Source organism: Phyllostomus hastatus, unplaced genomic scaffold, assembly GCF_019186645.2.
Source record: "Phyllostomus hastatus isolate PE091 unplaced genomic scaffold, TTU_PhHast_1.1 phas_scaffold_39, whole genome shotgun sequence".
Taxonomy (NCBI): Eukaryota; Metazoa; Chordata; class Mammalia; order Chiroptera; family Phyllostomidae; genus Phyllostomus; species Phyllostomus hastatus.
Window position 1 is genome coordinate 3,353,911 of NW_025334028.1, and position 13,492 is coordinate 3,367,402.

The following is a 13,492-nucleotide window of genomic DNA, read 5'->3' on the forward strand; positions in this document are numbered from 1 at the left end:
CAGTGATTTGCAAGTACATATAATGAATAAATGAGTACATAAATATCTTTCACTTAATTTACCATATATACACACATAATTAAATGTACCTTTGGAATAGTAAGATTACCATCCCTTTAGAATGGAAGTAACAAAATTTCAGAACTTAGCCTAGAAATTAAGAAGTCTTTTAATTTTTTACATGAATTTTTCTTCCAAGATGCAGAGAGGCTCAAATCTCAGTCGTTAAGCATTAAATGTGTTTAAATGGCAAACATTTTACTGTGCTTTAGGTTTAAAAGTGATTTTTTCTAAGAGGTTATTCTAGTATAATTTTAAATAAGTTATAATACTAATTAAAATAGTAAGATAATGAGCTAGGTGTAGGTAGAGCTATATATTAAAGACATACATCACAGACTATAAGTAAGACTTGAAACAGGGTCACCATCTCATTTAACTATGCTTTTTAGTTTTAAAATAGGGAGCAGAGCAACAGCTTCTATACTCACCTGTAACGTTCTTTCTAAACCCTGTACAGAATGGTTATGATGTAGATTCAGGCGAAAGCCACTTTTCTGCTGGATAGATGCAAGGTTCTATGACAACAGTTGGTAATTAGAGATGAACTCTGGTGGGAAACAATGAGGGATAATCATAAGACAGACAAATCCCTCACCTGTGAAGTGTTGGTGGAGGAATTACTATTTGCTTGCTGTTGCTGAATTTGTGCAAGCTGCTGTTTCTGCATTAGTGCCAGTTGTTGTTGATGTTGCTGGTATTGTTCGGCTGTAAATGCTGAACATAAGATGAGGAAACATTTTATAAAAATGCACAATATCATATACATCTTACAATACTAAAATTCCAGCATTAAAAAAATTGTGCAAAATTGAAAGTATTTGACAAAAGCTCATGGTCCTGCCAAAGGTCACCTTCAAATGAAAACTTAGGCATTTTTACAACTACATTTAATAAGAGTGACTAAGTCTAAAGAAAAACAATATTAAACTTCTTGAGTTAAACAAAGGAAAGAGAACTGCTCACTTCCCAAGTTGTGTAAAAAGGTAATACCAGCTTTCAAAAAAATCTACATATCTGAAATTTAACTTTGCACTAAGCTTGAGAAGATATCTGGCAATTATCATTTGGTTTTTAGTTTACTTATATTACTGTTCCATTGCATTCAGATGACCCCTAACATAATAGTAACTGTTCTACGTATTTTCTGATTTTAGTCATTATAAACATTTCCTCTATATGAAAAAAAAAAAAGGTTTGGTTTATTACCTTTTTTTTTTTTAAGAACCCATCGTTTTAGTTTAACAGGAAGAAAAGAGGCTCCAAATGTTAAGATTAATTCATTTTCCCCACCCAATTAACCCACCTGGAAAAAATCCAGTCAATAAGAACGAAGTTGTTTATGTTGATTTACTGTACAGAATGATGTCTGAGGAAAGACACTGTGTTATGCTACTTATGTTTGTCTATGGAGAGCTCAGTTCTAAAAAAAACAAACAAAAAAATGTTCATTTATTACCCCCCCAAAAGTGTGTTCATTTTTTAAAAAGGAAACCTTTTTCTTTTTTCATTTTGCCAATTAAAAAAAGAAAAAAAAAAGCACATACAATCACAATATCTGACCTTAAAGGCTTCTTTAAGAAGCTGTGATGTTTGAGTAAGAATTATTGCAAAACAAAACAAACAAACAAACAAAAAAGGGTTATCATGCATCCCTGGGTACCAGGGAATCTACAAATCATGATAATTTCTGCAATCTCAAGTTTATTGTTTTAAAAATACTGCCAACCTAATTTTTTGTTGTCTTTAACTGGATTTTGATAATTTATTTAGAATATCACTTTATCAAATTTTGTAATTTTCACTTACAACTCCTGAATAATCTTCACCTACCAGTATAAGCTTCCAACTTGTACAACTACAAAATGTTTAGGCAGAAATTCTACCATATCTTGAATGACTCAGAAAATTGTGAAAGAAGTTATTAGTATGTATATGGACTCTTATACTTGAGTTGAACTATGTTTTTGGGCTACAGGAGCAAAAAAATAATCTGTTGGGAAAATTCTATTGATTTTTAAAATTTTCTGTGTTACAAATCTATTTAGTGGATATCTGTCCTTTGATGAGTTTCTTTTCCTATGTTTGAAACCCTCAGAGCTGATTTCTATAGGGAAGATTGTTATTGATAATAGAATAATTCCTGACTACTGAAATAAAAAGTAACTTTCTGTCAACATGACCATTTCCAAATACAGAAATGTGTTGAATCAAACTTGAAGAAAATCTACAAAAACTTATTCTGTTTTGAATGATTATTAACATAATTTTTGTCTTTATGGTTAAAGAATACGTAAAAAGCAACTGTTTAAGCCAAAAGATCTTTAATTTATTAGTTTTGCTAACTTTTATTTTTTGAGATTTACACTTTAAAAATTTTCCAAATTTCAATGAGTTGCCTAAGTTTTGAATTTCCTCATAGGAAATTCTCTGTAAATTTTTATAAAAGGGACTATTTCTGGAAGGTCAGGTCATTACAGATCTGGGGAATCAATAATTCAGCATTCACTGAAGACCTATGTGTAAAACTCCATTTATGTGAATGGAAATATTCTTTGCTGATGTTTTTGTGCGCATGTTTTTCCCTTTGTTCAATGTCTTATTTTTTCTCATCTGTATTTATTTATTTACTTATTTTATTTTTTGAAAAAGATTTTATTTATTATTTCCAGGGAATAAAATAAATTTTATTTAATAAATCAATCAATCAATTTTATTTATTTATAAAATAAATCTTTAGATTTTATTTATTATCCCCAGAGAGGGGAAATGAGGGGGAAAGGAGGGAGAAGGAGACGGAAAGAAACATCAATGTGTGGTTGCCTCTTGCATGCCCCCAACTGGGGACCTGGCCCACAACCCAGGCACGTGCCCTGACTGGCGACTCTTTGGTTTGCAGGCCAGCAGTCAATCCACTGAGCCACACTAGCCAGGGCCATATTTTTTTTTAAATAATTAAAACGTTTTTCAATTATAGTTAACATTCAACATCATATAAGTTTTAGGTGCTCAGCTCAGTGACTAGAGTTTTATGGTTGTGTGTTTTAATAAAATATTTAGCAATAATAAGTAGGAAACTGGTATGCATAAAGGTTCCAAATATTTCTGCTGTATTTAAATCAACATTTTAATCCTTCGTCTCTTGAGGCTATTGTGAATTTCACTTTTTAACAACTGTTAACTTCCTATTAATAACAGATTTAAAAATAAAAATGCAATAGGAGAATAGGAGAAGGGTTTGCAGGAACTATTATAAAGGACATATTGACAATAATAAGGGGGGTAGAAAAAGGGGAGGGAGGAGGGGAGGGCTGGGATGGTGGGGAGGGGTGGGGGAAAGGCAGAAAACTGTATTTGAACAATAAAAAATGTTAAAAAATATATAAATAAATAAATTAAAATGCAGCTGACATTTTAGATCACTATACAGGCCTATTTCTTAGATACCTCTGTATTTTAGAGTCTAGTTATGACATTTTTGCTGGATATTTTTGATAAATTATCTATAAGAACTGTACAGATAACATGAGTTACAAGCAATAGTAGTAAAAACCATGGGTTTGGGGGCAAGGAGATCTTGTTATTTTAGTTCTGAAGACTATCATAACTAGCAGAGTACACCTGGGCAAGTTACTTATAAACCTTTTGAGATTCAGTACATTCATCTAAGATAAAAGAGGTGATCATTGTAGTCCTTTTCAGCCATGAGATGCTAAGATTTTAAATTTCTTCTGAGATATAAAATTCTAATCCAAAAGGCTGTGTGAATGAAAGGAAAGCTTGGTAAAGTAGTAAACTGGATCAAGTACAATCTGAATTGGGGTTTACATTATTATTTGTACGGAAAACAAAGAACATCTTGGATGCCAGTATAATTCAAAGTGTAACCAGATGCTAAGTGGAAATAAAAAAAATGACCATATTTCCCTAAATCTCTAACAAAGTAGCAAGTTTTTAGGTTGTATGTCTATCTCCATCTATGGTGTGGTGGTCAAGTTTGCAATTCACACAAAAATGGACAAGATGGTTTTATAGACAGAATTAGAATCATTTCATAGAACCAAAAAATTTTAGATCAGGAGGGATCCTTAGTGATTTCCTCCTACAACCTCATAATAGAGATGAAGAGACTTCTGTCTGAGGACTCAAAGATATTTACTAGTGGAAGGGAGGAAAACCCACCCCCAAACCAATGAGATTTTAAATAAAAAATAAACAAAACTTTGTTTGACTCAAGTGCTTAAAAAAATCTCATGTATACATAGCTCCTACAGGAGTCTGGCAGTCAAGAGTCATGTGAGGGACAGCATTAAAAGCTGAGAATTGTGAAGAAACATGGCAGAACTTCACATATTTGAAGGCAGCTTTTGTTCAATATATGGACAAACTTCTAATAAGACTCCTAACTATACAATAACCTGATCAAGAAAGTTGTTGAATTTGCCCTCACTAGAGGAGTATAGGTAGAAGCCATAAACTACTGTTGTTTTTATAGCTTCTTACAGTTCTCTGGGGTAGGACTTCAGTTGAAATAATCTAGGATTTTAAAAGCTCACTGCTTATACAAGGAAACTACCATGAGGTTCACCAGCAGCTGGAGTAGGCCGTAGCTCAGGCTGCTGCCCTTTAGGTAGCAATCCTGCAGCTGGAGTAGAGTAACTGAAATGATCAAAAAAGTGCAGGTGGGGAAGGTGATAGATAGGTACTTAGGAAAAAAACTGACAATTTAAAAATTCAGTTTTAGAACTGGATTTTAGATTACTCAAAGGTTTACTTCATTAAAAAATAATAAAAACAAAAAACCTTAACAAACCCAAACACCTACTTCAAAAGATACCCCTCAATTATAAATTTCTTTGAGCAGAACACAGGCAGGAAATAATTTTAATACAGAAAAAAATTAACTTTAAAGAAATGAAATGATCCCAGACAGTATTGAAGTATGACTTCCTAATCAGTAAGCTTGAACTGATAGTTTAGAATGTGGTTTTTGAACATTTATCAGCTGCTACTCAGAACTGGATTCAGAAATCCAATTTGAAAACAGAAGTTTGGTGATTTCCTTGATGGCACAGTATAACTGAACCTGAATTCATTCAGCTGACTTGAACATGAAGTTTTGGGGGGTCAAACATTCCATTTAGTGAGACCACTCCCACATGTTACTGTAAAACTGCAGAACTACTGTTAATGTGTTTTACTATGGTACTACTTGAGACTGCAGTTCTGAGTTGTGAAACATATTTGGAAGGATTACAGTCTTACAGATTTACAAAATTCAACAATGAATAGCTCAAATCTAGAGTTCTTTCTCTACCAGATTATAATTTATGTTACAAACTGGGGTAAATTGCACTGTCTAAGCTGCAGACATTGAGACTAAGAATATATCATTCTACCTATAAATTTCCTATTCACTTAAGTCTTTAGTGTAGCTATGTGAGCTTAGAAAACTTAGAATGCTGATGAAACTGCATAGGGAACTCAGAATTCAAATACTGAACATGGATTTAAATGGTGGTTTAAAAATCACTTTACTGCTTTCAGTCTTTCTGAATTATAAAGAATCCTTTCTAATTATGACAAAAGGTATTAATTCTGACTTCTGTATTTCCCAAACTCAAATACATGTAAATGATACTCAGTCACTGAACAAAGAATAAATTTTCAAAGATGCTTTTATAGATTAAAAAACAAACAAACCAGGATTTGGAAACTGTCCATATCACGTATTAAATTATTAAAAAATATACAATTTATCAACTGCTAAAACCTAGATCTGAAAATTCTAAGTACATGTAAAGCAAGTCCTCCCAAGTTCCTCAACATTGTATGACTTTGCTGTGTAGTATCCAGAGGACACAGAACTCTAGCACTTGACTAACCAGACTACCCTTTTAGCCATACAACTATGCATAATGGCCAAAGACTGGGAAGCAAACACATTCTGAGCAATTGAAACAGAGGCTACAAAAGTTGCTGTGTAAAAGTTCATTCCCCTTTTTAAAAATAATGGTCTCCTGATATCCTCATTTAGAATAATTCTATTTGAAAATGAGAATAAATTGGCCCTCATAGATGATTATTTAGAAAAATGAAAACTCAGTCCAGAGGGCATCACTATGTCACAGCACACATATAATATTTAAAATAATGATAGAATAAAAAATGGCTAAATCAAAACCCACTTATTTGGCTTAAGCAGCAGGCGAGTATATCAACTGACTCATCTCATACAATGATTAAGTTCTAAAGTCAGGATTGTATAAAATAAAATTAAAAAAAAAATAAATAAAGTCAGGATAGTAAAAATTAAGCTTTAAAAATTCCTTAGAGTGCATCATGTGAGGAAGATCCATCTCTTTCAATAATAAGCCCAATACAGTCAAATTTTTCTTCTGACATCAGACTAGATCAGAGCTTCTGTGGCTGAGTACCAGATGAAGTAGTATTTGAGAGCCACATTATTTAAAAAAAAAAAAACAAAAAACACTTTAAAATTGTAATTACACTGCCCGAGGTGAGGTGCTTAACCTACGAATGAAGCATCAATGTTGCCAGGAGAACAATGAATATTCACTCCTCCTGCTCCCACAGAGGCCCACTCTGCAACTACATTCTTTTGGAGAATTGTATTCAGAAGCCTGTATAACATCTGACCTACTAATTTTTATTTTTTTTCTCCAGGGGCTTACAATTAAATTCATTTAAATGTACATATGATGTAACTCCACTGTAATGCACTTTACAGAGAATAAAGAGAAAAGCTTTAGATTTCTGGAGCATTAACAAATGTGAAAGAACATGTTGCTCAACAGCAATCTATAGGCATCTACTCTCTCAGCGTAAGTAGGATCTGGTAAAATTGAAGGAAAAACCAAAAACAATTAAATGCAACAGAACAAAATTGATAAACCCATTTTTAAAAAAGTTATACCACACATATAAGGGAAGGAAATAACTGAAGAGAATTACAGAGTTACTGTAGTTTTTTTTTCGGTTAAACTTTTGGTCACACAGTACTGCATTTCAATGTACACCTTTTAATATTCTTTGACCGACACAAATCAAGTTAGTCTTACAATATTGATGCTCACTTAAGTTGTATAGCAAAACAATTTACATAAAAGATTACTATAAGATCCTAAGGATGGTTACAAAATTAAACTTCTCTATTTTAAGAGGTGGAAAAGATGGGGATTGATGGAACACACCAATTTTCAATGAGAAATCTCAAAGAATTTTACACATCTTAAAAATCTCCATTAAGGAAAACATATTACAAGTTTATACTTTTATAATCTCTACACTCACACTATAAATAAGTCCTCCTTCATTTTGATTTAGACTATAAAAGCAGAAACAAACTTGACTCTTTATGATACAGATGGAAACTAGTGGGATTATAAATAATCTGTTAAGCCTCAAATAATTTACATTATCTTCTAGTTAATTTCTAAAACGTGATTATTTTTCTTCTGAGCTGGAAAACTTCCACTTCATCGAAATACTTTTTTCTAACCACAAAGTAAACTATTTATAAAATCTTTTCTGGAGGTCTTTAAAAATAAGCAAATTCCCGTATTTATTAGAAGGTTTTACTATAGTCTTACCAGATAATTAGAGAAACAGAATAAATATTTTTATAGTCCTTTCAAAATTTTTGTTCATCTTTACAAAAATCTGTAGTAACATAATTTTAACAGTGGACTTATATAATCTACATGCCTCAACACATTTATGCTTTAAAATAGAAAGCTAAATTTTTAGAAATATTTTAACTAGACAGCATTTATTTCACATGTATTTAACTAAATAGCTATAATGTTAAAATATTATCTAAAAATGTTTCCAAATTATTAAAATAATCTTTTAACTTAAATATTGTTCTATGAAAAACTGGTATGTATCTATAAATTATTCTGAATTACTGTGACAGATAAAGCTTTGGGTATCTACTGATTTGCTGGTCTATTTTTATGCAAACTCAGTGGAAGACTACACAAGTGTCTAAACATAAAACAACAACATTTTATGGTCCATTTTTTCATATTATTTTGAAAATATAATTGCTCAATCTTGTGTTTCTCAGACTGCATCCAGGAAATAATTATTATAAATACAGGGTGGGGCAAAAATAGAATTACAGTTATGAGCACATGAAACACATTATTTATTATTATTATATTATTTTCCATATGAACAACTGTAAACCTACTTCTGTCCACCCTACAGTAATAAACCATACCTTTCTATGTATGTTTAAATGAAGACACATGTACAAACAGGATTCAAATAAATACTTAAACCTAGGTCTTTCTTTTTTTAACTATTTTGAGAGAAAAGGACTCTTAGCCATAAGAATAATAAGCCACATACTCAAAAAATCGATAAACCTGACATTTCCACAGCAATGTATATCATAACAAATAAACATACCAAAGTGTGCTGAACCACTGCTTTTACTTTGCGTAGAGGTACTGCATGACTGGGTCCCAGGCTGTGCTGTTCCTGTTCGAGTTATACTCCTATATAATTTTCTACAGGAGAGTTCATCATTGTCACTGTCATGTAGGGATGGTGTCCGAGGCCTAAAATGCCGCCATCTACACGACTTGATATTGACTAGTATCTGACTGAGGTCTTTAGAGAAAGATTTGTCCGAGGTATTTGTTTCTGAGGTATTGGCAGACTGATTGACTGGAGAATGTTCTGGTGAGGACAGCAATTCCAAATCCAGATGGCGAAACACACTGTCATAATCTGAGTGAGCTCTGTCCAGTAAGACCCTATTAAAAATAAGGCAGGAAACATGTTTGTAAAATAGCTATTCAAAAATGATATAAAAAAGGGTTTTTTTTTCTCACTCCAAAAAACCATCTCATACTTAATATTTAAATTTGATTATTGCAGTATTTAGCTCTATAAGCTAAAATGTCAGTATCTGATAAAGGTTCTTTCTTGTATGTTATTTATAATGATCTCATTTACCTCAAAGAATAAGGTAAATATTTTACAACAGTAAGAGTTGTAATTGCACTGGATGGCCTACCAGTGTAAGTTACTGATAACATATCAAAATATTTTACTTTTCAAATTATTTTTTATATCAAAGATTGTCACTGCCATTACAAAGCACCAAAACACTTTATAAAATGTTGCTAACATATCTGTTATCTATTTAAGTAAAAACATCATATTTTTTGAAGGGTAGAGAGGAGGCAGGAGAAAAGCGGTAAAAGGTATGTTTAAAATTTCTAATAAAATATTTCAGATGTTACAAATACAAACTTTACAAATGACTCCATCTTAACATGCTAACACTGATTCATGTTAGTATAAAATACAATATAGCAAACATAGAAAATTCTTACTAGTACTGATACCAGTGTAATGACATGGGAAAAAGTGCTAAATAAATATATTTTGGATACAGAAGCAGATTTGACTTTGGGTGGTGAACACACAATGCAATAACAGATGATATATTATAAAATTGGACACCTGAAACCTATAATTTATTAACCATTGTCATCCCAAACATTTTAATAAAATTAAAAAAAAATAGGGAGACTGAAGATGGCGACAAGGTAGGAGGGAGCAGATTCCACTTCACCCTACACAGGGGAGAAAAACCTAGCTGATTCACGGAGGAATAGAGCAAACAGCCAACAGTACCCCAGCATACATGAAGATAGGAGATCAAAAATTATAGAGGACATTGAAAAACCAGATGGTAAGGAGAGTGCTTCAGGACAATAAGGTCTCTGGGACCAGTGCAGGGACCAGGGCAGCTGCAGCCCCAGGCCTGGCACCCCCTGGGTCTGCCACAGGGTTCTTGGGAGAGAGCCAGGTTAACGGCTCCCTCGCCTACCAAACAAGGATTGAGCAGCACCAGGAGAGACGTGGTTACTTGAAGCTGCAGAGAGGGGAATAATGACTAAGTGGCAAACACACAGAGGCTGTGAGCACCAGCTGGGGAGAGTTGAGAGTGAGGCCAGGATGGGCTGTGACCCAGAGAGTCCCTGGTCTGGTTGGAGAATTGGGCTGTGTGAGAGGCCAGGCCTATATATGGAGTGGCAGGCTTGAATAGGAGGAATTTCTCAAAAAAGAAAAAGTGAAAAAAGAGGCACTGTTTGGGGAATTCTCCTGCAGCAGCCACTCCTGCCTCCTCCTCCCCACCCAGACAGGCTTTGCTTCCCAGGTGGCTTGGAGGGCTCCGCCTGCACTCCTGTAGCCCTGGGAAAAGTGGGAAGAGTGCGCACCTGAACCTGAGGGATGGGAGGCCCCCGGCCAAGAGCACAGGCCAGCAACAGAGGCCAGTACTCAGAGTGCGCTCTGAAGAAGGTCCGGAGCCCACACCCAACGCCCCAGGGAGAATGCATGCCCGAACCTGTGGAACCAGTAGGACAAGAGACTGCTGGGGAACGGGGCGGGCTGGAGGCTGACTTGAGTGTAGATCAAGAAGGGAGGAAAGTGAAACCAATGCCTCTCAGCCTGCTGCAGCCAGGAAGACCAGCAAAACTAGTTTGCTGGTTTGAAGCCAGCAAGAGGCTTTTTCTTTTGTAAAGTAATTCTTTATTTTTGTTTTTATCTTTTAACTCCTTTTCCTCTTTCCTTCTTGTTTTATTCCTTCTTCCTTTCTTCCCCATTTTATTTACTCTTCCTTCCTTTTTTTTTAATTCCCAGAAGTGAGACAAAAAAACCTGGAACTGTAAAAAGACCAGAGTTGGACCCAAAGAGGGGACATCCTAACAGCTGAGACAGTGAGACAAATTTCACTTTGGTAATACAGAGAACCTGCAAGTTATTGTATATTTGTATTATCATTTCTTTCATTATTCTTACATATTTTAATAGTATTTTTGTAGTCCTCTTCTTTCTGTTTAGTCTTCTTTGCTTGGCTGGTTAAGTTGTATTGTTTGGTTTTCCTTGTTCTCTCGCTCATAGTGTATTGTTATTTTACTGTCCTTCACTTCACTTGTGTTTCATTAGCACACTATTCAAGGTCCAATACTTCCTATTTTTCTTATCCAGATCACATAGATTCTGTCATATGATTGTTGCTCCATTATTGTAAATAATAACCACACAGCACCCCTCCCAGATCTTAGCCCACTTCACGGTTTCCTGAACTCTAGTACTGTTGAGGTTAACTCTATTCTTTCACAAACTACACCTATATTCTATCCTTTACTCTCACCTTACCTCAGAATCTGACCTCCCCCAAGCTCACTGCTTTCTAGATCCAACTCACAATCCTTCCCTCCCCAAAAAGAGTCTTACCTTCTTTCCATTCTTTCTAAAACGTGGCTAGTTGGGTGGGAGATCACAATTAACACTATACATAGCCAAAGGATCTCCTATCCCTTGTCTACGGGCCGATATTGTAAATACCATAAAATACACTCTTGTTATCTTTAACCATTTTGCCTTCCCCCTCCAAATGATCACAAAAAAGAATAGGTAGAAGCTGTGAACACCAGGATACTTGCTGGAAAAGGAAACCCGCCAACAAAGGAACCACCAACAGATAACAAGAGAAGAAGGTGAAGGAGAGAGTGGAAGCCACACTAACCTCAATCCAGGACCTTTCTGGAAATACAACTAAATAGTGGATAAATTACCCAGAACAAACAACTGAACAAGAGCAAGAGAAAATCCTCAAAACCTTGCACACAGGGAAGAACCAGCTTCAACACAAACTGCCCACACCAGCATAACAAAATACAAGAGGTGGTAGACAGGGTGACCCTCAGTTAACCAGCTGGTGGGAAGGACCCACCAAAGAAAGACCCAACAACAATCAAAACCCAAAGACAAACACAGAGCTTACATAAATGACAGCCCAAGACCAGTGAGCTCAGGAGATCAAGGAGATTGCACCAGTGAATCTTACAGGTATTCTCCCATAGAAGTTTACACCATAAACCCAGGGAGTCAAAACTGATACATTTAAGAAGCTGAGGCTAACAAGAAAAGCCTCACAAACAATGGGAAGACAAAGAAATAATCCCCAAATGAAAGAAAAGGAGGAAGCCTCAGAAAGAATGCTAAATGAAATAGAGACAACTCAACTATCAGATATTGAGTTCAAAGCAATGGTTATCAGGAAGCTCAATGAGCTCACAGAGACTTACCAGAAACCACAGGGAAACTACAACAAACTCACTGCAAACCATATCAACATGAAAAAGGAAATAGAAACTATCAACAAGGGCCAAGAAGAAATGAAGATAACAATTTCTGAACTGAAGAACACAGTAGAAGGAATCAAAAGCAGGCGCAATGAAACAGAAGACTGGATCAGTGAGTTGGAGGACAAAGTAGAAAAAAACTGCCCAGAAAAAGCAAGAAAAGGAAAAGAGGCTTAGAAAGAATGAAGAGGGATTAAGGGAAATGCAGGACAACATGAAACGTAAAAGTATCTGTATAATGGGGATACCAGAAGGAGAAGAAGAAGGGTAAGGAATAAAAAACCTGTTTGAAAAAGGGATGGAAAACGTCCCTAATTTGATGAGAAAGTCACACAAATCCAGGAAACAGAGCCCAATCAAGAGGAACCCAAAGAGGCCCACTTCAAGACACGTAATAATTAAAATGGCAAATTCCAAGACAGAGAATCTTAAAGGCAGCAAGGGAGAAACAGGAAGTAACATAGGAGGGAGCCCTGATAAGGTTAGCAGCTGACTTCCCAATGGAAAGGCTCCAAGCCAGAAGAGAATGGCAAGAAATATTCCAAGTAATGAGAACCAGAGGTCTGCAACCAAGGTTACTTTACCCAGCAAGGCTCTCAATCAAGATAGAAGGACAAATAAGGAGTTTCCCAGACACAAGAAGTCTAAAAGAATACATCTCTACCAAACCAGCTCTGTAAGAGATGCTAAAGGGACTGCTTTAAGAAAAAAAAGGAAAAGAGAGAGAAACACAGGTACGAAAATGGCAATGAATAAGTACCTATCAATAGTAACCTTAAATGTAAATGGATTAAATGCTCCAATCATAACACAGAATAGTTCAATGGATAAGAAAGCATGACCCACACATATGCTGCCTACAAGAGACCCACCTCAAAACAAAAGACCAACAAAGACTAAAGGTGAAGGTCTAGAAACAAATATTCCAAGCAAATGGACGGGGGCGAAAAAAAGCCAGGGTAGCAATACTCATATCAGACAAAATAGAGTTCAAAAAAAGGGGCCATAAAGAGAGACCCAGAAGGTCACTTCATAATACTCAAGGGAAGAATCTTTCAAGAAGACAATCTTCCAAACAAAATATCAACAGAGATACTGTGGCATTTCACAATGCCCTAGATGAAATGGACTTAACTGATACATATAGAGTCTTTCACCCCATAGAAGCTTAAATACACATTCTTTTCAAATGTACATGAGAGATTTTCAAAGACAGACTATATGAGAGGACACAA

General features: G+C 35.0%; 1 protein-coding gene across 3 annotated transcripts in view; it reads right to left on the reverse strand.

Moving 5' to 3' along the window:
* Nucleotides 1–13,492, reverse strand: part of EPC1 (enhancer of polycomb homolog 1) — a 114,194-nt gene that overhangs the window by 4,604 nt on the left and 96,098 nt on the right. For 2 of the 3 annotated variants that reach the window (XM_045820137.1, XM_045820135.1), the window contains exons 10-12: nt 8,500–8,849; nt 659–777; nt 492–578 (exon numbers count right to left, since the gene is read on the reverse strand). In XM_045820137.1, coding sequence (XP_045676093.1) covers nt 492–578; nt 659–777; nt 8,500–8,849 — 556 coding nt within the window. The remainder of the gene's footprint in view (nt 1–491; nt 579–658; nt 778–8,499; nt 8,850–13,492) is intronic. The other variant, XM_045820136.1, reaches the window with a different exon arrangement.